Source organism: Lepidochelys olivacea (assembly GCF_965140295.1).
Source record: "Lepidochelys olivacea isolate rLepOli2 genome assembly, chromosome: 6".
NCBI classification, from domain to species: Eukaryota; Metazoa; Chordata; order Testudines; family Cheloniidae; genus Lepidochelys; species Lepidochelys olivacea.
The window spans coordinates 127,234,393-127,258,984 of record NC_140416.1 but is presented as its reverse complement, the minus strand read 5'-3'; the positions used below and the strand labels follow the sequence as shown (position 1 = coordinate 127,258,984).

At 40.9% G+C, this 24,592-nt stretch overlaps 2 protein-coding genes across 4 annotated transcripts in view; one reads left to right on the top strand and one right to left on the bottom strand.

Moving 5' to 3' along the window:
- The window catches only part of FANCM (FA complementation group M), a 142,122-nt gene that overhangs the window by 13,257 nt on the left and 104,273 nt on the right, over positions 1-24,592 (top strand). The gene's annotated exons all lie outside the window — the stretch shown is intronic.
- On the bottom strand, positions 2,251-23,899 carry LOC311521954 (heme-binding protein 2-like). The gene is made up of 5 exons (XM_084630711.1): positions 23,620-23,899; positions 9,294-9,385; positions 4,982-5,123; positions 3,019-3,202; positions 2,251-2,518 (listed from the first exon to the last, which is right to left on the bottom strand). Exons 1-5 carry the CDS (start codon positions 23,852-23,854, stop codon positions 2,347-2,349), a joined length of 825 nt encoding a protein of 274 aa, XP_084486837.1. The 5' UTR covers positions 23,855-23,899; the 3' UTR covers positions 2,251-2,346.

Here is a 24,592-nt window from a genome sequence, read left to right as displayed (position 1 = left end):
TTTGGCATGATTTGTTCTTGACAAATCTATGCTGGCTATTCTTTATAACCCTGTTATCATCCAGGTACTTACAAACTGATTGATTAATAATTTGTTCCAGCATCTTTCACCTATCAATGTTAGGCTGAGTGGTCTAGAATTCCTCAGGTCCTCTTTGTTCCCTTTTTAAAGTTAGGTACTACATTGGCCCTTCTCCAATCCTATGGGACCTCACCCATCCTCCAGAAGATCTCAAAGAAAATTGCAAATTGCGCAAAGATTGCTTCAGCTAGTTTAAGTACTCCAGGATGAATTTCGTCAGGCCCTGCCAACTTGAATACATCTAATTAGATAAATATTCTTTAACTTGTTCTTTTCTTATTTTGGCTTGTGTTCCTTCCCTCTTGTTGTCAATATTAATTTTGTTGAGTATTTAATGAATACTAAAGCAAAACAGGAATTAAACACATCAGCCTTGGTGATGTCATCAGTTATTAGCTTTCTTTCCCTGCTAAGTAGCGAACCTATGCTTTCCTTCATCTTTCTCTTGCTTCTAATATATCTAAAGAACATCATCTTATCGCCTTTTATATTCCTTGCTCAGTGTAACTGACTTTGTGCCTTAGTCTTTGTGATTTTGTCCCTACATGCCTGTGTTGTTCGTTTTTGTACTGCTCCCTACCAGTTTATCCATGTTTCCACTTTTTGTAGGATTCCTTTTTGATGTTCATGTCCTTAAAGAGCTCCTGATGGAGCCATATTGGCCTCTCACTATTCTTCCAGTCTTTCCTTCACTTGGGAATAGATGGCTATAATATTGTCTCCTTGAGAAACTGCCAGATTTCCTAAACTCCTCTGTCACTTAGATAAAGTTCCATGGGAAGAAAAATCTGTCAGTTCTGGGTTTGTTAAAGTCTACTTGTTTGAAGTGCAGTGTCCTTGTTCTGCTGCTCTTCCTCCTTTCTTTCCTTAGAATCTGTCATTTCTTGATCAGTTTATACCAAATTGCCTTCGACCCTCAGAATCCTTACCAATTCCTCCCCATTGGTTGGATTCAGATCTAAAATGGCTGTCCCCCAGTTACTTCCTCCACTTTCTGAAACACCAAGTTGTTCCGAGTATATTTCAAGAACTTGTGCTTTGCCATATTACTTTTCCAACAGATGTCTACGTAGTTATTCCCCTGTTACTATCCGGTCTTGTGTTTGATATTTCTGTTGTCTGTTCTAGAGATTCCTCATCCACTTCTTCTTCCTGGTGGTCTATATTTGACTCCTACTATGATGTCACACACATTTTCTCTCCCTTTTATCTTTACTCAGAAACTTTCAACTAGTCTGCCTCCCACCTCCTTATGGACCTCCTCATGTTTTGCACTTCCTGTCCTTCCTGAACAAGCTGTACCCCTATATACCAATATTTCAGTCAGGAGATTTATCCCTTCAAGTTTCCGTGATGCCAATTAATCTGCCTTGATTACTATATTCTGAATATCTAGGCAAAGCTCTCTTTAAAGGTCATGTCACTCAGTAAGTTGAACAGCTGAGCCGGAATGATGTCTATCTTCTGTCTGCTGAGTACTGTATTCAGTCATATATGGGTGTGTGGTAGTGAGTTTTAAAAAATGGAAAAATTGAACTATTTACTTACAAAACTTGAATGAATAATGCAACTGACTCTTCGCATCCTGGACTCTGTATTTCAAAGGTGACAAATACTTTGGTTAACTCAGTTTTTGAGAAGAGTGAGGAAAACCTGTACTCAAGGGTGGGATTTTTTCAAAAGCGCTCAGCATTGACCAAACTCTGCTCTCAACTTTTATTATTGTCTTCCCTGGGAACAGAGTTGGGCCAACACTGAGCACTTTTGAAAATCTCCTGCTAAATGTTTTGGGCACCCTAGAGATGCTGTAGTGGAAAAATATTTAATATGTTAATATTTGAAAAATCTAAAAAGTTTAGTTTTTTAACACTAGAACTTATGATCTATACCTTTGTGACTTGAATTTATCTTGTTTACAAAGATTACATGAATCAATTTGAAAAGTACTATAAATCTCAGAAATATTATGGATAAGCTGTAAAAACTGAAGTAACTAATGAGAAATTGTGTATAAGACTTTTTCTGAATTGGCAGTAAAATTTCAGATGTTAACCCTGATGGCTCAATAACTAAATTGGATTGATTGTCTTGCTAATTTGATAGACTGCGATATGTAGTTTAGGAAAATAGGATTAAAAATTGTGTATAGTTTATCACAAAGACTTATAAAGCTGTCGACTAGCCTGACATGATTCACTTGCAAATTTAAGCGTGCCATTGTGTACAAACTGAATTTGGAAAATGCTAGGCATCAGAAATGGGAGACTACGGCCTTTGCAGGAACCATATTTCATTGTGTCGATTTGCAGCAGCTGGATTGGTGTATCCTGCAACAATGAATATATTCTGCAAACATAGCTCAGGGCTCTCCAGAAGTTCTGCCAAGAAGTGTATTTCTCTCATTATAGAGTCTTCATTGGTGACCCCTCTGAAGCTCCTGCAACAACCAATTTTTAATTATATTCTATTCTTTTATTGTATTTCCTGAAGTCCCCTCTAAACCTGGAAGATTCTTTTTCTCTTCCCAGTGGTTCTATGGTGATTCTCAATGATACTGCTTAATGTATGTATTATACATGGTGATAACTGCTAAAATGTTTCTTAACCCAAAATTTACAAGTGTCAGATGTAACATTCCCTGTTGCACTCAACATTCCATTTTTTATATAAAAAGACGCAATAGAAGTATCACCATAACTAATTTACTTCAAAAAGTTAAATACTTCTGTGACCTTAGCAACCGTCTACAGAATGTAATAGTTATCTCCTGAGTTGACTTTGACTTTGGTCTTTGAAACAAGAGGTATTTAATAGATATAACACACGCTTTGATTTTCAATGTTAGCTTTTAGTTTTTGTCATATTCTATTTTAAATATATAGAAAGAGACCTGTACTACGTAGGGCTTTACTAGAACAGTATTAATATGTTTCTTACCTAGTATAAACAACAGTAGGAGGCCACTCTTCAATAATTATGTCAGAATCATAAGGCTGAGGTGGCTGCTCCTGCAGTAGTTCAGGCAGGTAGTATGCGACTGTCACTGAACGTGTGATCTCTGAGTGAGATTCGTTAGTATGCACTAGAGTCACAATGGGTATAGTCATCCCCAAGTACAATCCTAAAGAAAAATACATGACCATCACTCTAGAGAATACAAAAGAGAACTTTTGCACTCAATATGTATGAAGTTTTAAAACTAATGTTGAACATTCTTAAGCTAAGCATAGATAAAGTACTGTAGAGTAGAAAAGTTTTTCATAGCAGAATGGAATTCAGTAGATTTAGAAAGTGGTGGCTTTAGGTGCTGTTGGCTGGAGGCAGCTAGTTGATATTAATCTTCCACTGTGCCTTGGACTTGCAGTACATACAATATATTAAAATGAAGTGTTCTGAGAGCTCTTCCCTGTCTAGATGTAGTTAGGTTTGGCAAAGCTAGGGCTTGTCTACACATGAAAGTTAATCAGAGTAATGTAGTGTGTGAATTTAAAGCGAATTAATTATTCCTGATTAACTCCATGAGTGGATGCTGCTGTTCTGCAATAAGAGTACCTTTGTCTGAAATAACTTAATCCACTTGGATTTGGAATAGGAGCATTCTTATTGCAGAATAGGGTCCTCCAGACATGGAGTTACACAGGAATAATTCCCTTATTCCACAAACTGCCTTAACCCTGAACACTTGTCTTTTTAGGTTTATTAATCTAACAGGTTTGTATATATATTTTTACACACACACACACACACACACACACACACACACACACACACACACACACACACACACACACACACACACACACACACACCCATTATTTTGCATTTTAACGCAGCCAAATGCAGAGTTACACATCTAATAGTGCAGGCCATGTCTACAGAAAGAGGGACTGTATCCTGGAAAGCAGTGACTATGAAAAAGATTTAGGGGTCATAGTGGACAGGCAACTCAGTGTGAGCTCCTAATATGATAACTGTGGCAAAAAGGACTAATGCAATCCTTGGATGGATAAAGAGGGGAATGGGAGTAGGGAGGTGATTTTTACCTCTGTATATGGGTATTGATGAGACTGATACTGGGATGCTTTGTCCATTTCTGGTGTTCACATTTTAGAAAGGAAGTTGAAAAACTGGAGGTGACTTGATTAGTGTATATGTACTTTTGGGGGGAAGAAAATTCTGTGTACTAAAGGGCTCTGTAATGTAGCAGAAAACGGCACACGAATCAATAAATGGAAGCTGAAGCCAGACAAATTTATATCGGAAATTAGGCACAAATTTTTAATAGGGAGGGTAATGATGATTGGAACAAATTTCCAAATCAAGACTGGATGCCTTCCAATACAAGGAAGATAGCTCGTGTTGGCTAACGCATGTTTGGCTCAATACAGCGGTACTTGGGTGAAATTTAGTGGCCTGTATTATACAAGAGATCAGATTAGAAATAGATGATCTAGTGGTCTTTTCTGGCCTTTAGCTGTGCAAACTGACTCTTACAATTTTTCATTAGTATTCTAACAGTTTAGAAATATTTGAACGACCAATATCCAGACAGCCTTTCAGGAAAAACTCATTTGTCTAGTGCTGATCGTGTACTCAGTGTAGTACAAAAATCACAAATCCCAGCCTCATCAGAATTTGAAAGGGAGAGGACCTGGTGGGAAATAAAAGCTGGAGATCACTCAATTATAAAACTTGTGCTTTTGAAATGTTTGTGCAAGGAGGCATTTCAGTTTGAGTATTTTTTGTTTTCATTTTCAATACAAAGAAGCTGTCACAGGGAGCTGTTTCTACTATCAAGGATTGTGTATTTGGTTGGTGCAAATCAAACTAGAATTGATGAGAGGTGCTGGAGCATAAATAGCAGAAGATGTTGTAATTCAAAACTAGCATCTGTAGTTACCTGAAGAGTTCTGCTCACAAATATATTTCATAAGCTTCATGAATCCCAGACATATGCTCTGTTCATACTGTTCTTCTTGCATTTTAATACAAGCCCATTTAGCTTTTCCATACTGACGTTTTTCGTAAAGCACTTCCCCAAACTGCAAACAAAAAATCGGACAATGAGTTAGTATCTTAATTTGATGTTAAGCTTTGGTATGGGTAATTTAAAGAACTTCTCAGTGTTTAAGATGACTAAGTCAGATCCTTTGCCTATTTTGAAAGGAAATAAGCTATCTGGTACATGGGCAGGAGAATGAAAAGAATGACGTGACTTATACTAAAATCTAGATGTTCCAATTAAAAAAATTATAAAGAATATTGCTTTTCAAGTCTTAAATATTTAGTTCACTTTTTTTGTAGCTAACACTAAGGTTATCTAATGGGGATTGTCTGCTGAGATATAGCTGCGTGCTAGCCACTTGCCTCAAAAGATAATTACACTGGTAAGTTGCAGGATTTTTTTAAGACTTAAAACTCTGGTAGTGGGGCCATCTACACATTTTGATATATTCATTTTTTTCCAAGTTTTCCATTAACTCTAATCAATATCAATGATTACCTTGACAAGGGCCATAATAAATGGTGCTGTAACTTGATCATAAAACAGATTTATGTGGAGGTTAGTGCAAGGTAATATAACTGAAACTGAAAAGGAGTACTTGTGGCACCTTAGAGACTAACCAATTTATTTGAGCATAAGCTTTCGTGAGCTGCAGCTCACTTCATCGGATGCATAAAGTGGAAAATACAGTGAGGAGATTTATATACACACAGACCATGAAAAAATGGGTGTTCATCATACACATTGTAAAGAGACTGATCACTTAAGATGAGCTATTACCAGCTCATTATTCAAAATGTTTTCTCTCCCCCCACCCCACTCTCCTGCTGGTAATAGCTCATCTTAAGTGATCAGTCTCTTTACAATGTGTATGATGAACACCCATTTTTTCATGGTCTGTGTGGATATAAATCTCCTCACTGTATTTTCCACTTTATGCATCCGATGAAGTGAGCTGTAGTTCACGAAAGCTTATGCTCAAATAAATTGGTTAGTCTCTAAGGTGCCACAAGTACTCCTTTTCTTTTTGCGAATACAGACTAACACGGCTGCTACTCTGAAACATAACTTAAACTGATTTAGCATTCAATGAGTTTGCAGTACTACTGTAAATTACCAGCTATGTTCAAAGAACATTGAGGTTTCAAAGTCAAGCACTCAAAGATAAAGAAATACCAGAATTAAAGTTGCCCATGCAGCCTTAATTCACTCCCTTACACCTATGCATTATGGTACAGTCTCTAATTACCTGATGACGTACTATTTTTTCCCCCAGAACTCCTGCCTCATTCAGTGCACAGGATGGACAGTACTCACTTAATGAGCAGCTATGCAGTATTTGTTTTATCCTCGTTGTTGAATGTGTGGCTTTACATCTTATTCGTTCCACACTATTCAAACCCAGCTCTAAAGACAGTATTAATTTCCTCCTGGACTTTTCTACAGAACTCATCGTTAAGTGTGTGCTTCATGAACCATAATTAATCAATCTTTGCAATGCTCCTGTGAGATGAAGGGATATTACTATGCCCATTTTACCAAAGGGGAGCTGAAGGCAGAGATACAGGTCAAAAGTATCCACTGGTTTTGGGTGCTTAATTTGAGAGGCCAACAACATGATCTTTTCAGCGTACCTAGCATTATATAACAATTCATATGTTCAAAGCACGGCTTCAGCTGACTGCAGTAGCAGCAGTGAGTGCTCAGCATTTATTCAGATCATAGCCATGTGTCTCAAGTTGGGCACCCAGAAAATGAGGAACACAATTAGTGAACACCCCTGAAAAGTTTGGGTTTAAGTGACTTGTCCAGCATTACATAAGAAAATGGGGGCAGAGGCAGAGATAGAATCTGATTCTCCAGGGCAGCATTCAGCTAACGGTGAGACCATCTTTCTCTCCCTGCAATCCCCTGCCTCATTCCTACACACCTTCTAATTTCTGCAAGAGGCAGGGGTCCTATCGGCAACAGCCTCCTGTGCTACACAGCCTTGATTCATACCCAGAGCACTTTCCATCACATCCACTGAATGAGGCACAGATCCTGTAGAGGAAAATAGTATGTAACTGTCACAGTTCCAGGATAACGGCACCTGTATTCCCCCTCCATGGTCTCTTCAGGAACCTGCTTAAAGATTTCCAGGTTCCAGGCATCACCTCTCCTGGGTGGGAACTGTCTGACTCCCTCCTGACAGAGGTTTTAAGGCTGCAGCACTACCTGATCTACACTGGTATCCCCAGCAAGCCAGTCTGCCTAAAAGACCAGTGTCTGCTCTGTTTTTTTCTGAGAACTATGACTAATGTATTGCCAGCAGTTAGAAGTGACCACACAGCTCTTGAACAGCGCTTTTTGTTCATAAGGTTAAAAGCATTATAGAGAGAACTTATAAAATAAAGTACTTTCCTATATGTATACCAAAAGTTCACTAGAGGTTACCCATTAGTCTCTGCCCCATTAAACAGAAAGTTCTGTTTGTTGGAACAGGAAAAAGAGCCTCAAGTCAGTTAAAACTCAGGCAGTTTATTCTAAAGTACTTTCTCTGTCTCTTGATCTCTGGAGAATCCAGTCTCAATTAGTATATGTGAGTCTTCTCAGGAAGGAGTACTGGGGGAGGGGGCCTTAATCACCACCCACTGCTTTTGATTCCTGGAGAAGGAGCTGTAGTAGCCCTCCCCCCTTGAGGAGGTTATTAAATCGCACCTTCTCTCTCTAATATCCTGGGACCAACACCACTACAACAACACTGATTTCCTAGGCTTTTAAAAAAGCAATTGAGGAAAAAAATTCCCTCATATGGCATCATAGTGATACCAACTTGGTTTATCAGTAGGTGTGGAAACTTTAGATCCTTTGCCACTTGCAGTAAAGAAGTAACTGAGAGAGGATACCTGTACTACTGCTATGTGGACTTTCACTAGAGGGGGATGAGATGCACATTTGCTGGTGGGTTTCACAGTTGCTGATAGCAGAGGAATAGTGAGGCTCAGGAATCTTGGGTTAGATTCCAGCTTCTGGGTGGGAGTATGCTCTACAGAGCACAGATTCTTTTGCTCATTTTCTTCCAGCCTGGACCCCTTCTGCTTGGCCATGCTATTATTTGTAATGACTAGTAAATGGCACATGCAATTGGTGAAAAATCCAGAGTCTGAAATCTGTTTGCAATGAATGTTTGTTGTAGTTCCAATAACTAATACTGTCTATTTGTAAACAGGTGAAATTAATTGAATTAGCTATAGATAGATAATCCAACTCTTCTGGCTTCACCTTTTTGCTTTTAAATATCTGATGAGAATTTTTTCACTCACTTTTGGTAACAGCCTTTGTGTACTGATAAAACAATGGATCTGATAAACAGAGAAGTTAACCCTACCACTTGATTAGCCAGCTTAGTGATACATTTTGAGAGTGGAAGTGGAAAACTAGAAATGAATTTCAAATAGTCTGAAGGAGTGGAAATGTTATCTTGGAGGCATTTTAAAGATAATTTCTACATGTGTATTCCTGAAATCTGCAAAGCAGAACTAGACTGTAGCTAGCCCAGGCTCTGAGTAGAGAGAAGGTATTCTGTTCTCTGGATCAGAGGAAGCATGGATTGTACAAAATGGCAAATTCACAAATCAAAAGTATGCTCAAGGACAGTCTTTTTTTGGACTCTTACTGTTGAAGTTAACATATCTAAGTATTTAGCTTGCATTAAGCTTTCAGTAGCTATTATGCGGTGTTCATACAAATCTCATACTCTGTTTCTCACTTTAACTTTTTCTGTTTAATTTGGACTTAATCTAATTGCTTGGGGAAACACTGACTTTATTTTTTAAAATTATATTTGAAAATAACATCTCTTGCATACCTGGCAAGACACACATTCTGGATTTTCATTGGGAAAGGAAAACGTATTCAAAATTTTGAACTTTCCTTTTACAAGGTAAATAAAGGGAAAATATCCTTTAAACTCTTAATTTAAGTACACATTCAGTTACTGATTTGGGATGTTCAAATACTGAAGTGTTTTTGGGTCACCTAACTTTCATTCTAGGCATACTGATTTCAATCACTTGTGTGTACTGTTCTCCCTTTCTTCAATTATGGACTGTTAAGACATTAGGGCCAGGTTTGTATCAGTCTTGAACACGTATACAATTAAATTGCTTATCAAAGTGTACTCATTTCAAATACCAGAATAAATACTTTGCAGGAAAAGAATTACCTTTTCTTTGCGGTGTACCAGTGTAAATGGGATACTTTCCCTCTCCTGATGTTGATTATTTCTGGTCAGTTGCTGGATTGGCTCTGCCATGTCTGCAATGACATCATATGTTTTTAATTCTAGAATTGAAACTACAGAAATAAGGAGTAAGCACATATGGTTTTATTTTGGCCCACTTTGCTTTTGTGTTTTTGTTAAAAATGAGCCTGACTTACCTCAGTGTAGAAAGACATAGTCAGTTGACTCTTACCTTTGCACCTCTAAAATTATAGAAATTTGAGACTCTATTTATTCATATCACAAAGTAGCATATTGTCTGAGCCCTACTATACTCCTTGTTGCTTGTTGACACTCCCACTGCTCCAGTAGAAAACCCCAACATGTACAGCTGTTCAGGAAACAATACCTAGATAAGAGCATAGTCCAGTGGTTCTCAACATGCCCAATCAGTATACAACTGTGGCCCATGTGACATCCTCGAAGGTATATGGGTTTTATATATGTGGGCTGCATCCACAGTGTGTGTGTGTGTGTGTGTGTTTTAGGGCTGACAAGTGATTAAAAAAATGAATCACAATTAATCACATGATTAAAAAAATAAACACAATCACACTGTTTAACAATAATAGAATACCATTTTAAAAATGAAGTGAGCTGTAGCTCACGAAAGCTTATGCTCAAATAAATTGGTTAGTCGCTAAGGTGCCACAAGTACTCTTTTTCTTTTTGCGAATACAGACTAACACGGCTGTTACTCTGAAACCTGTCACTTAAAAATAGTTTTGGATGTTTTATACATTTTCAAATATATTGATTATAATTACAACACAGAATACAAAGTGGACCGTGCTCAATTTATATTTTTGATTACAAATATTTACACTGTAAAAAACCCAAGAGAAATAATATTTTTCAGTTCACTTAATATAAGTACTGTAGTGCAGTCTCTTTATCATGAAAGTTGAACTTACAAGTGTAGAATTATGTCCAAAAAAATTAATTGCACTCAAAAATAAAACAGTGTAAAACTTTAGAGCTTACAAATCCAGTCAATTGTACTTCTTGTTCAGCCAATCACTCAGACAAACAAGTTAGTTTACATTTGCAGGAGATAATTGCTGCCCGCTTCTCATTCACAATGTCACCTGCAAGTGAGAACAGTCGTTCACATGACACTATTGTAGCTGGTGTCACAAGATATTTCCATGCCAGATGCGCTAAATGTTCTTATGTGCCTTCATGCTTCAACTACCATTCCAGAGGACATGCATCCATGCTGATGACGGGTTCTGCTTGATAACAATCCAAAGCAGCGTGGACCGACGCATGTTTGTTTTCATCATCTGAGTCAGATGCCACCAGCAGAAGGTTGATTTTCTTTTTTGGTGGTTCAGGTTCTGTAGTTTCCGCATCCGAGTGTTGATCTTTCAAGACTTCTGAAAGCATGCTCCACACCTCATCCCTCTCAGATTTTGGAAGGCACTTCAGATTCTTAAACCTTGGGTCAAGTGCTGTAGCTATCTTTAGAAATCTGAGATTGGTAACTTCTTTGTGTCTTGTCAAATCTACAGCGAAAGTGTTTGTAAAACAAACAATGTGCTCATTCATCATCCGAGACTACTATAACATGAAATATATGGCAGAATGCGGGTAAAACAGAGCCAGAGAGATACAATTGTCCCCCAGGAGTTCATTCACAAATTTAATTAACACTTTTTTTTTAAGAAGTGTCATCAGCATGGAATCATGTCCTCTGGAATGGTGCCCGAAGCATGAAGGGGCATACCAATACTTAGTATATGTGGCACACACATACCTTGCAATGCTGGCTACAAAAGTGCCATGTGAGAACACCTGTTCTCACTTTCAGGTGACATTGTAAATAAGAATCGGGCAGCATTTTCTCCTGTAAATGTAAACAAACTTGTTTGTCTTAGCGACTGGCTGAACAAGAAGTAGGACTGAGTGGACTTGTAGGCTCCAAAGTTGCACACTGTTTTGTGTTGGAGTGCAGTTATGTAACAGCCGCCCACCCGGACATTTGTAAGTTGTACTTTTCCAATAAAAAGATTGCATTACAGTACTTGTATGAGATGAATTGAAAAATACTATTTTTTATCATTTTTACAGTGCAAATACTTATCAAATAATATGAAGTGAGCAATGTACACTTTGTATTCTGTGTTGTAACTGAAATCAATATATTTGAAAAGGTAGAAAAAGATCCAAAAATATTTAATACATTTAAATTGGTATTCTGTTGTTTAACAGTGCGATTAATTGTGATTAAATTTTTTTAGTTAATCGTATGACGTGTGTGTGTGGATGCTTCCCACATAACGCATAGAGAGCTGCATTTGCGGTCCACAATGGTAAATAGGTTGAGAACCACTGGTTTAGTCATTGTGACCCACAGTATCTCGGTCACCTCCAGTTACTTTGATTCTATCTATGGAAATTAATCTACACTTGCACAAAATGCAGCAGCCTGTTTCTCCTACCAGGAGAAATAAATGAGAGCACATAACTCTGGTAGTCCATTGGCTCTCCATTCAATATTGAATCAAATTCAAGGTCCTGGTCCTAACCTCTGAAGCCCTCAGTGGGCTATAGCGTAGCTATCTTAAGCCTGGTCTACACTGGGGAGGTGGGAGGATCGATCTAAGTTACGCAACTTCAGGTACGTGAATAACATAGCTGAAGTCGACATACTTAGATCTACTTACCGCGATGTCTTCACTGCGGTAGGTCGACTGCTGATGCTCCCCCCTTCGACTCCGCCAACGATTCTTGCTCCGGTGGAGTACTGGAGTCGACAGGAGAGTGCTCGGTGGTCAATTTATCGTGTCTTCACTAGACGCGATAAATCAACCCCTGCTGGATCGATCACGCAGGAGGTAAGTGTAGACATGCCCTAAAACACTATCTTTCCCTGGGATCCACTATTAGCTGCAAGCAGCAGGGATTATGTGACTGATGAAGCATATGATGAAGCTGACGGGCAGGACACTTCAGCTCAGGGTATGTGACAAACTTTGTAACCATAGAAATTGGACAAGTCACTGTCTGGCTGTCTTCAGAGAATGGTGCAATATCTGCCTCCTTACACAAGCCTTCCCTAATAACAAGGAGTTCAAAGTAGGAGAGTATTTAAAAAACAACAACAAAGCCCTGAAGCAAAACAAGGGATTTCAGTCAAGGAACTGATCGGGAGTTCGTGCATGCAACTTATACAGAATTAAGTATGACATTAATATGGTATCTAAATACCACAGACAGGCACGACAGCTTACTTGAAAAGAAGTTTGCTTTGTCACGTTAACTTAAAAACTACTGAGATTTCTTACATGGGGGAATCATCGAGTTAAGCTAAGAAGGAATAAAATGGCCAAACTTATGACACATGCCAGCTTTACGTTTGGCTGAAGATCGTGTCCTTTGAAAGCTTATTTTAAACAGCCACAGGTCCATAATTCAATATTTAAATAACATGGGGAATTTTTCTGCATGCTACTTTAAAACCTGTGATGTAGAAGGCTTTTTATATTGCAATTGTTTCCATCTATTGCATAATATTTTATACATATTTGTCAAATATCAATGATGTAATGAGATACATAACCTACTTTTGATAAGGGATTTTACTTTAACTTTAAAGGTGCAGAAGATATTTAAAATGACAAAATGAATTGGTCAACTTTTGTAATAGTAAATATTGACTTTCTAGCAAAATGAAGCTGTAATATACAAAAGCTTGAATCAGGACAAAATAGGTTTCATAACTTCAGATTTGTAAATTTTTCACATCCTGCTGCAGAAAGAATTCACAGTGGATTAATATTTTAAGATTAGTCATAATGCCATAACATAAGACGCTGGCAAGTCTAAAATCAAAAAGCTACCAGTTTTGTTTGGGCTAAAAGGCACACTTGCATTTTGCACACTACTTTGCTCTGTTTGTAAGCAAAGAGGGTGTTGCATATAAAAAAATGAGCCTCTTAAGTGTCATGTGTGTTGCTTGTGATCACAGTCCTGGCACCCACACCGCTGAATTAAGGTGGCACAGGGCCCCTAGGAAATGCCAGAATTAACGTCTGAGTGCTTGACTTTGCAACCTAATAGTCTTTTAATATGTTTTTGTATGTAATTTCCTAGCTCTTTTTTAAAAAAGCAAACTGAATAACAAGAAGTGCCCTCTTGTGGTATTATAGGGACACCAACATCGGTCCTCTGCAAGTTTGGAACCTTTTAGATCCACTGCATAGACCTCTGCCACTTGAGCTAATGGAATAACTGATAGCAGTTGTAGGTTGTCATCTTGTATGTGGGTCAGCACTGGAGGGGGTGGAGAGACACTTTGTGTGTGAGTTTCAAAGATAGTTGCTAACAGCAGAGGAATGGTGAGACTCTGCAGGGGAGTGTGTTCTAGTGGGTACAGACCCTTCTGTCCTGTCCCACTCGCGTCTTTGCTCCACCCCAAATTCCTTGTTCCAATCTCCTTCTTGCTTACCCAGCTTCATGCCAGACCCATTCTCTTTGCCCAGCCAGTCCTCGTGTCCCTTTCCAGGTTCCTCATCCAACTTCTCTGCTCTCCCATGCCCACTCCCCCAGATTCCAGTCCTAGTTTCCCTCCATTGGACTCCTTATCCAATCTCAGTCTTTCCCCCGACCTCTTCCCCTCCCTGGTTCCTTGTCAGTTTCTCTGTTTAGCCAGTCCCTGTTCTCCCTGAACACCGAGCCCCTTGTCAGATCTGTCTCCCTTCCCCTGCACCCCCATTTCTTCCCCCACTGATTTTGTTCTAAGCTCCTCGTCATGCCAGTCCCTGCTTCTTGTCCAATCTCAGTGTTTGTGCCCCAAAGCCTACTCGCTCCCATCCCCCTAGTCTCCTTGCTCAGTGAGTCCCAGGTTCTCTCCTCCCCCACTCCCATACTCACCAGACTTCTTGTCCCCGTTCCCAGCTACTTTCCTTTCCCCAGGTCTGGGTTTTGTCTTCTCTGCATTTGAATCAGACAGCTTTCTTCTCCATGCTGCTTGGATGCCAGCAGGAGGGTCATTGAGACCACAAGAGAGAGAAGCTCCCTGCTCTGAGTCCCAATGCCCAGCCCCATCCCAGCCTGGAGCAGCCAGGTCTGTCTTTGCCCCTGTTACAGTGGGCTGCACCATGATCACTCATTCTGTGAGGATGGCTTATGTGCAGTATGGTAACATGTTGGAGCTGTTACGGGATGACACATGCTCAGTTGCTCTGTGGGGATTCACACGTGCAGTCTGGCCAGTACAGTGGTAGGATATCTGAGAAGCTTGAGCATGCTCAGTAAGGACAGAATCTTCAGCAATTTTAGCTGTTCGCTAATAAGTCTCTACTAAGAATGTCCAAACTGTGGTTTTTCTAAGGCTTGTAGGTAGGGCTGGTTGGAAAATAAGAATTCCATTTCACACAAAATATTTGTGGTTTCAAAGTTTTTTGTTCTGCACTGGAGAAAGTTAGCTTCATCTAAAGTTGTCTTGCCAAAGAAATAGCTCCTGTCAGCCCAGGCCCCTTTCCTGGCTCAACCTCTGTTCATGGAGGGAGAAGACGAATATAGTGGAGGTGACCATTTCCTGAAAGTCACCTGCCTTTAGCCATCTCATCATCCTCCCCAGATAAAGCAGTTAATCCTAAATCCACTGCTTCTATGGACAAGCTAAAGGTCTTCTAGCACCTGTTAAAGAGAATAGTGGAGATGCTGGATATTTTGCTGTGGAAAATCATCCAAGAGAATCAACATAAGCTTCTGGATATCCTGCAGCCTTCCTCCTTGGGGCAAGTGGCCATGCTCATTAATGCTGGACTGCTTGAATCAGCCTAATTGATTGGGCATAGGCTTGTCTTAGTCACAGCAACATCGAAAACTCTCAACAGGAGACATCAGGTGTTAGCTAAAGTGTTTGAATATTTCTGTGAAAACCTATTGGTACTCTTGTATTACAGGTGGCTCATGCGAAGCCAAAGCAGGAGAGCCAGCCAAAGCAGGAGGGCCAACCAAAGCCTTGCTCTCAAGAGAAAGACCTGAAGAAATCAGACCTCTTTGGGAGGAAAGTGTATTCCCAAGTGTGATGTTGTCTAATTAAAATATGACCATGTAGATCATTATTGCTACCACTGTTATATGTTTGCAGCAAATCTTGTACAAAGTGTGTCAAATTAGGTGTCAATAGAAAAGTTATGTGCTGAATATGATTGTGGTATTTGTATGGAGGTATCATTTTTGTATTTGAAGTTAGGAGTATTAGCTCTATACCTGGATTTCAAATGTTTGCTCCTGGGTAGCCACCCACAAGGTATTTAGCCTGCACATCTTGAAGGGACTGTTCAAGTTAAAATGGCTCATTAAGGAACACTTAACTCACAATGTACCATGGGAGATGCCAGTCTACACTTAATGGACTTTCCTACGAATGTTCCATCTGGAGTATAGGTAATGGCTTCTGCTGTGACTAAGCGAAATCATGCATGGACATGTGACTTGCCCATGTGACCCCAAACACCATCTTGCTACCTGTAATTTTCCACAGAGAGAACAGTGGGTTTCCCTTCACTTGAGAGAACTTGATGGATCTGATGGACTTTCCTGAGGACGTTTCAGCCAGACTACGGGTAATGGCTGCTATAACTCATCGAAGAATGCAAGGGCATGTGACTAGATCATGTGGCACTGAACTCCATCTTGTATGCCTGTACTCTTCCACAAACTGTGCTGAGTGCTTTGCTTGGAACAATGAGTTTCCCTCCACCTAGGAGAAGCTATAAAAGGCCCTGGAAACGTCTCCATTTGGCTGCTTTCCTGCTCTAGCCTCTGGACTTATACTAAGCATTCTAACCAGGGGACTGAGGACCTTCCAATGATTTGGAAGCAACCAGAGCTTTGACTTAAGCCAGCAGTTTACTCCATCACTGCTACAAGCCTGATCCAAGAGCTTTTCATTTATTGTATGTATTTGATTCCTTTAACCAATTTTAATTATTTTCTGCCTGTCTTTTTATAAATAAATCTTTAGATTTTAAATACTAAAGGATTGGCAACAGTATGGTTATTGGGTAAGATCTGAGTTATATATTGACCTGGGTGTGTGGTTGGCCCTTTGAGATCAGGAGAACCTTTTGTTTAATTAAACTGATTTTAAAGAACCACTCATCTTTAAGTCTAGTTCTGGGTGTTGAATCCAGGACTGGAATATCTAAGGAGGCTGCATTTCTGACTTCTTGTTAGCCAGTGTGGTAAGACACAAGTTTACATTTGTTGCTGGTTTGGTATATCTCATGGAAGAATAACCACCAGTTTTGGGGTGTGTCTGCCCTTTTTTCCAGCAGCTTGTCCTGAATTTGGTTTTCTCAGTTATGACCCACGAAGGCGTGGTGACACCAAGTAAGACTTTAGTTGGGAGTGGTGAATGTGGATCAAGTGCTGCTCTCCACATATAACTTTCCTTTATGGGACAGACTCTAGAAAGGACAGCTCGAGGAACTGGAAAGCTTTCAGCCCAAACAGTGCTCCAAGTGGCTCTTGATGCATCAGATGCAGCCACCAGGTCAATGGCCAGTGCCAGGATGATGAGGTCTTTGTAGTATTAAGCATTGGAAGTGAAACTGGAAGTCTACGTCATCATGGAGGACCTCCCATTCAAAGACAGTGAGCTCTTTAACAGTGATATGGATGAGGCTCTCCACATCCTAAAAGACTCAAGAACTACTTTGAGATCTTTAGGCTTGTGCATCTCATCCCCAAAAAGGAAGCACCTGAGACAATAGCAACCATATGCCAGACGACAGTCACTGTCTGCACTAACAGTCCTCCGAGCCTGGAGGAAGAGGCAGTGATTTCACCATGTTCTTTCTTGCTGCCCCACATTCCAGGGCTCCTGACATAAACCAGTTTTGACACGTACATTGAGAGTCCGGCCAGACTGTCTGCAGATCCTCCTTCTGTTCCTATTTTTGGCAACCACCTGTCCCACTTGCCACTATTTCCTAATCCCAAAGAAAAAAGGGGGGCTGAAGACCTATCCTCAGTCTTCACCATCTCAACACCTTTGTCTGTTGCTTCAAATTCCATATTGTGACTCTTGCCTCTGTAATCCCCTCCCTGGATCCCATGGACTGGCTTGCTAGCTCTCAACCTTCAAAATGCCTACCTTCACATCTAATACATCCTGCTCACAGAAGATAACTGAGGTTCCTGATATGTATGTCTCTGTCAGTAGAATCCTACCCTTTGGTTTCTCTACAGTCCTGCATGTACTCCCCATGTCCTAGCCGAGGCGTGTCTGAGAAGACAAGGAGTCCAAGTGTATTCCTACTTCAGTGACTGGCTGGTACAGGGAAAATCCTTCCAGCAAGTGACAGACTTATTTCAAAGGACACTAAGCCTCTTTGACGTGCTGGGACTCAGGGTAGACAAGGAAAAATCCATACTGACCCTGATTGAGGCAGGTTGGGTTATAATAATTCCAGCAAAGTCCAGACAGCTTTGGTACTCAAGCCTTGTGAACCTTTTCGAATGACATATCATCTCCTTATCAGATCTGGTCTTACAGAATAATGGCTGGATCCTGACTCTGATAGCCTGGATGCTGGCTGGCTAACATCTACAGAAAGGATCCGCTCTGCTGCATTTCAAGCCATCTTGCTCCAAAACAGGAAACTCTTACCCAGACTGACAGAGCCAAATGGAAGAGGGTTTCTGTCTGGGCAATGCAGCATCAGCTCTTGCTTGGTAGCAGCCCCGATTTCAGCTATACTGAACTACTTACTTTCTCTAAAACAATAAAACCTGACCCTTAGTTTGATATGAGTACACTTGGCAGAGACATTGGTGAATCATCTTCCTGCACAAGGCTGTACCATTTTCTAGCACCCGACAAGGTTCTTCATTGGGTGCTCACATGCTTTCCCCACTGGTCTGGCAGTGGGAACCCCCTCCTGCCTTGGTCCTCAAATTGGTGATGACCGGACTGATGGGTCCACCCTTTGAACCATTGGCTACCAGGTCTCTATATCACATGTTGAGGAAGACAGCCTCTTTGGTGCCATCACATCAGCTAGGTGAATTGGAGAGATTCAGGCCTTCGTGATGGGGTCCCCCCGACATTCTTTCACAAGAACATTGTCACTCTCAGATCTCACCTTAAGTTTCTGCGTAAGGTGGTTTCCAACTTCTGCATCAGTCTTTTCACATTCCCTGAACTGCCTTCCACTCCAGGTAAAATGAGACTTCACATGCTGGATAATCCTGAGCATTGTCATTTTATTTAGATGTGACCATGCCATTCAGGTGTACATCTAGACTGTGTGTGGCATTTGTGGAATGGGCTAAGGAGCAACCTATGCCATCAGAGATTCAAAGCAGGTCTCTGATTGTGTTATGACAAGATATGCTAAGAAAGATCTACCTAGACAGATGAAAGCTCATTCACGGCTCAAGCACCTTTGGTGACCTACTTGGGTAATATCCCCATATCAGAGAGATGAAGGGCATGGAGTTCAGTCCATACCATTACCACTCATCATTCCCTGGTGCAAGCTACAAAGTTGGATACTAGTTTTGGTAGTGAAGATTCTACAATTATTCTTCAGGTAAGCCTCTGCTCACCCTAGCTCCGGGCAACCATTTTAGTCACAGAGTAGAATGTGTGGACAAATCCCTGAAAGAAGAGAGAACAGTTACTTACAGTAACTGTGGCTCTTTAAGATGTGTTGTCCACACAGATTTTACAAAGCACCCTCCATCACCACTCATAGGACTCCTGCTCCTAGAGGATTTTATTGGGTTGCAGCCACCCCACCCTTCATGTCCTTGACGGTAGGCACCTAGTGTGGCCTTAGCAGACATTGATGTTCAAAAGAATCCAATCTCACCCGCATGGACACTGAGTGGAATGTGTGTGGAAAAATCCATCTCTAAGAACTACAGTTACTGGAAGGTAAGTAACTATTTGTTAGTAGGACTGAGTTTCATCTTGTACACCACAACTGTAGATGTCTGTTGGGTGGAAAAATTAGTTACATTTTTAGATCTTTACAGTAGTTCTCTTTATATTATTTTTTATCCAAGAACATGCATGCTTTATGCTATTTGTGTGACTTGAATGTCATCTTCTAATGAAGAGAACTCTGTTATTGAAAATGTTAATATTGGTTAACTTTGATCTCTGGTTTAAACCTTAAGTTTTGTTGCTTAGTAATTAAAACATCAGATCCTGCTTTAATATCATCGGAGGCTGACTTACAATTTGATATGCAGTATAGTTGTAGCTGTGTTGGTCCCAGGATATTAAAAGATATTACCTCACCCAACTTGTCTCTCTATTGGACCAAATTCTGTTGGGAGGAGAGACGCTTACGTGCTATAGAGCTCTTCTTCGGGTCTGGGAAAGGTACTCCATGTCACAGCTAAATACAAGTTCAAACAGATAGTTTAATACACGTAGTTAGCTCATGTTCTAAGGGACCATTTGAAATCAGACCTTTCAGTCCTCATCCTCAAAGGAAATCTGACCAACACTTTCAAAAGACAAGCCTGGGAGCTGAAATTCATAACTTTGCTAGACCCTAAAAATCATGATCTAAAAAGACACTGGATTTATGTCTTATTACAACCCACTAACCCCCCTTTTTGTGCTATGACTGTAGGAAATGTTAACGGGCCACTTCACCTTGAGTAGTCCCTTAGAGTAGGTGCTAATTACTATCTGTTCAGTTGTGACACTCTGGGTTTGTCTACACTACCACTTCCCTGCAACTTGCATCGCTCAGGGGTGTGAATAATCCACACCCCTGAGCGATGTAAATTACACTGACCTAAGCGCCAATGTAGATAGTTTCTCCAGCTGACATAGCTACTGCCTGTCACAGGGGTGGAGTAAATAAGTCAATGGGAGAGCTCTCTCCTGTCAGTTTAGAGCAGGGGTTCTCAAACTGGGTGTCGTGATCCTTCAGGGGGGTCGCAGGGTAGTTACATGGGGGTCACAAGCTGTCAGCTTTGTGGGGCTCACAGCCCCAAGTCCCCATTAAATTACATTACCTCCCCATTTTTAATTTATAAGGGGGTGGGGAATATCACACTCAGAGACTTGCTATGTGAGAGGGCTCACCAATACAAAAAGTTTGAAAAGCACTGGTTTAGAGCTTCTTCACCAGATATGCTACAGCGGTGCAGCTGCATTAGCCCTCGGAGTACCTTTCCCAGATCTAAAGAAGAGTTCTGTATAAGCTCAAAAGCTTGTCTCTCACCAATGGAAGTTGGTCCAATAAAATATATAACATGACACAAATTGAGAGTTGATAGAAAAAATTTTGTACGAAAGCAAATTAATTCAAGCTAAATCACTGAATAACATTCTTGTCTATGCTGCTTATAGTAATAGGATTTTTTACCTTTATCTCAGGAGAGTAGTTGGAATAAGGTTTTTGATATATTGAAGTATCTCCGTAGCATAAGGTATTCTTTATAAGCTCTATTTCACCCCTTCTGGTGACCTTTTTAAAAAAAATTCCATTAGAGGAAATTTTTCATGTTTAGCCTGAAGGTAAGTCTTTGGAATGTCAGCCAAACAACTTGTATTATGGAACTGTGAAGTAAAATACATATTACTCAATTCAAACTGCTTTTAAATTTGAACATTTGTTGTGGATTTATACATAAAAACGAGTATAGCATATATATATTTTTAAAATAGTGCCCACAGGTGTGATAGGTACTTGAGCCATATGGTACATGTCCTTTAAAGCTTAACATTCAGACATGACATAAGATGTGAAATAACTTTGGGAGGGGACAGGCTGAAGAAGGATGAATTGCAGCACTATGTGTACATCTTGAGGGTTCAATTATTTAAATATTAAAATGGTAATTAGGATTGACACTATATGTGAGTGTTATAGAAGAAGCAAGTCTTTTTGGTGGGATTTCAGTTGGAAGAGGGTAGGACTGGTCTGATATATTTGACGGGACTTGGTTTAGAAGTCAGTTAATATGAAGATTTGGTAACCTCTAATTGTGGTGGGTCTTACTAGCATATACATTCACCAGATACTGAATGTCCTACCAGGCACCTGATCTAAATTCATCAGACCTACTGTAGGCTTCACTTGAGAAAAGAGAGGAGGATTCTACTTGGCAGTCACTAACCTAAGCAGGTATATGGCATACACAATGCCTTTTATATTATGATGGCATTAAATATCTTGGCTAATAACTTTAAAATTCAGCAACTGGATGCTTCAAGCAAGTAGGATAGGCTTGGTTTTGCCATTTTTTTAAAGATTTGTAAGGAGTCTCTTAAGTTGGAATAAAGTAATCTGAAATACCTGCAGTTATAGGTTTCCTGCTTCTGATGATAGTGAAGGAGCTATGTTTATAACTAAAGGAAAACTTTTGTATTTGTTATATTGAGGCGTTTGCCATTGCCATGGTTCAGTGGGTAGGCATTGGTTTGACTATCGGGCCTGCTGTTGCGACAGGAATAGAGTATCAGTCACTTTCTACAAACACTAAAAAGAAAAAGAAAAGGAGTACTTGTGGCACCTTAGAGACTAACAGATTTATTTGAGCATAAACTTTCGTGAGCTATAGCTCACTTCATTGGATGGATCAAGGATGGTGACAAAGATGTTTACAAAAAACAAAACCAAAGAAAATTCCCAAACTCTGTTTTAGAGATGAGCTGTCCACATTTTTTACTTAGTGTATGTCCTGCACTACAAACAAGTCAGGTTCCTAGGACCTGAAAAATTACTCCAAACAATTTTTTAAAAAAATTCCACAATTACTTTGAACAAAGTTTTAGCTGTGACTTTGTTTATCCATATTCTGATCCACTTATCTCATATGCACACTGCTCTGTTCTTGATGGTTCAGGCCACATGTCTCAGAATTGGAAGTGTAACTTCCCAAAAACACCTGAAACTAGAGGTCTAATTTACATTCCCTTAACTATAGTCAAAAGACGATATTTGTTACATGATAGCTAATACCAAACAAACTTTAATATGAGCTCTCCCTATCCACACCCTTATATTAAAATATTACTGTGGGAAATTTCATGATGGTAGTGACTAAAATTTTTGATACATGTGACAATAAATACAAATTAGAAGGTGTAAAAGTTGGCTTGTAAACCAGATATTTAGCAGCAGCCTCGCAGAAGTCACTGTTTCAAAAATATTGGTGCAAGCTCTTTGATCAATTATAATAGAACCACAATCTAAACAGCTCACTCCCTGCCTGTTTCCTGTAGTCACAGGCATATATCCGCTTTCTTCCAAGAGTAAACTTTCACCCCTACCAGCCTTATAACTGTACACACATTATTTTCAGTTTCACCAGTCTGGAAGCCAATTCTGTTAGAGTCATAGTGATAACAAAAAGAAAAGGAGGACTTGTGGCACCTTAGAGACTAACCAATTTATTTGAGCATAAGCTTTCTTGAGAGTGAGCTGTAGCTCAAGAAAGTTTATGCTCAAATAAATTGGTTAGTCTCTAAGGTGCCACAAGTCCTCCTTTTCTTTTTGCAGATACTGACTAACACGGCTGCTACTCTGAAACCTGTCACGGTGATAACACATATTGTAATCTCTTCCCTGCTCCTCCTTGGAAGGATCATTGCTCCTCTTCCCTTTCTTTTTCAATCTCACTATACAGACACAGCATTTGAAAAAACTGCATAGTCCATAAAACAAAAGTAAAATTTGTTAATGGTAGGACAGTATTGTAAGATTCCCAAAAGAATTGGAATATCACGTTTCTAATAAGTATGCTCCTTCCTTCCAAGTTCCTTCTGTGTAATCTTGCTAAATCCTAAACTGTTTTTATTGTTAAGAGGTTTAACCCAGCTTCACACTGTTTCATCACTTACAGGCACATTCGTTTACTGCATAAATTAAATACACTTGTACAGAGGCTCAAATTTAAATTTGAATTTTGGGATGGCCTTTAAATGACCTTAAAAAGGGTGCAAGAGCACTAACCACCTCAAATGTCACCCGGAGTTGTTGTGGGAGCCTTGGATCCTGGCTCCCGTTTTACGCATCTATGGTGGCAGACTGAAAAACTGGCCGAGGATGGAGATGAAGAGGAGAAGTGGGGCTGCCCCACAAAATACACAACCCTTTTAATCGTGCGCTGCCTCTTCTCCATGCTCGCCATTTCGTCTGGTCTCTCTAGCCCTCGGTCGGCTACAGCCACCCCCCCTCTGACTCTGGGACCTGGGGCCGCCGGTGGGGAGCCCGGGGGACACTCCTGCGCTGCCGTGCGGCGAGCGGGCTGCGGCGAGCGGGCGGGTCCTTACCCCTGGGCACGTCCACCTGGTGCCCCCTGCCCACGCTCTGCCAGTAGCTGAGCAGGCGCTCCTGCTCGGCGGCGGCCGCCTCCTCCTCCGCCCGGGAGCAGCTGCTGCTGTGATCAGCCGCGTCGGGGCTCTGCTCCTCGGCCATGCTGTCCAGCTCCTCCAGCGTGATCGCCCCCGGGGCGCCGGGCTCCCCGGCCGCGCCGCTCATGCGGCAGCTGACCGCTTCCTGCTGCATGGCGGGGGAGGCGCTGGCCCCGGCGCGCCCGGGCCGAGGGCGAGGTGCTGCTCCGCGCCCCGCGGCAGGGCGAGCACTGGCGGCGGCGGCGGCCAAGGCGGCGCTTTTGCTCGCCCTGCCCGGGGGCGGGGGCAGCCGGCTCCGCCGCGCCACCCGCTGCTCGCCGCGCTTGCGGACAGCTGCCTCGTCCCTGCCGCCGCTTGCTGCCTTTGCCCTTCCCAGCCCCCTGGCCCGGGGGTCTCAGCTCGCGCGGCGGTGCCCCCATCCGCCAGTTGGTTACCTTCTGAAATGTGGACAGGGAGAGGGGTTCTTCTCACCTGGAAAAGGTGACCATTGTGACAAGGTAGAAAAAGGAGTGGCTGGCTTTACATTACCTTCTTGCCAAAACAAGCATCTGAGTGTGGTTTTAGAAACAATTAACATATTTATTCAAACCTACATTAAAACGAACTGCTTTAAATGTTACTCGTTTGTATTTCAACTGTATAATTGCAAGAAAACCAAAATATTTGTCTTCACAAATAATTGTACAATGTAAGTGTTTTGTAAACAGCATGGCTATACATCTTTGTGCAGCAGTATTCTTTCCTGTTGCTTGGGATGTCTTTATTGGCTCTCTCTGCAAGGGAGGGCGCCTGTTCCCACCTCTTGCAGAAGTCTCATCCCCCCTCATTCTTCTCTTCTGCAGACTAAACAATCCCAGCTCCCTCAGCCTCTCCTCATAAGTCATGTGTTCTA

Excerpts from the sequence above, each read along its gene's own strand:
- LOC311521954 (XM_084630711.1), bottom strand. The coding sequence starts at position 23,854 with ATGCAGCAGGAAGCGGTCAGCTGCCGCATGAGCGGCGCGGCCGGGGAG. Across the intron at positions 9,386-23,619 it reads CCAGGTGGACGTGCCCAGGG|ACATGGCAGAGCCAATCCAG; the intron begins GTAAGGACCCGC and ends ATGTCATTGCAG. Across the intron at positions 3,203-4,981 it reads TTGTGAGCAGAACTCTTCAG|GATTGTACTTGGGGATGACT; the intron begins GTAACTACAGAT and ends ATTTTTCTTTAG.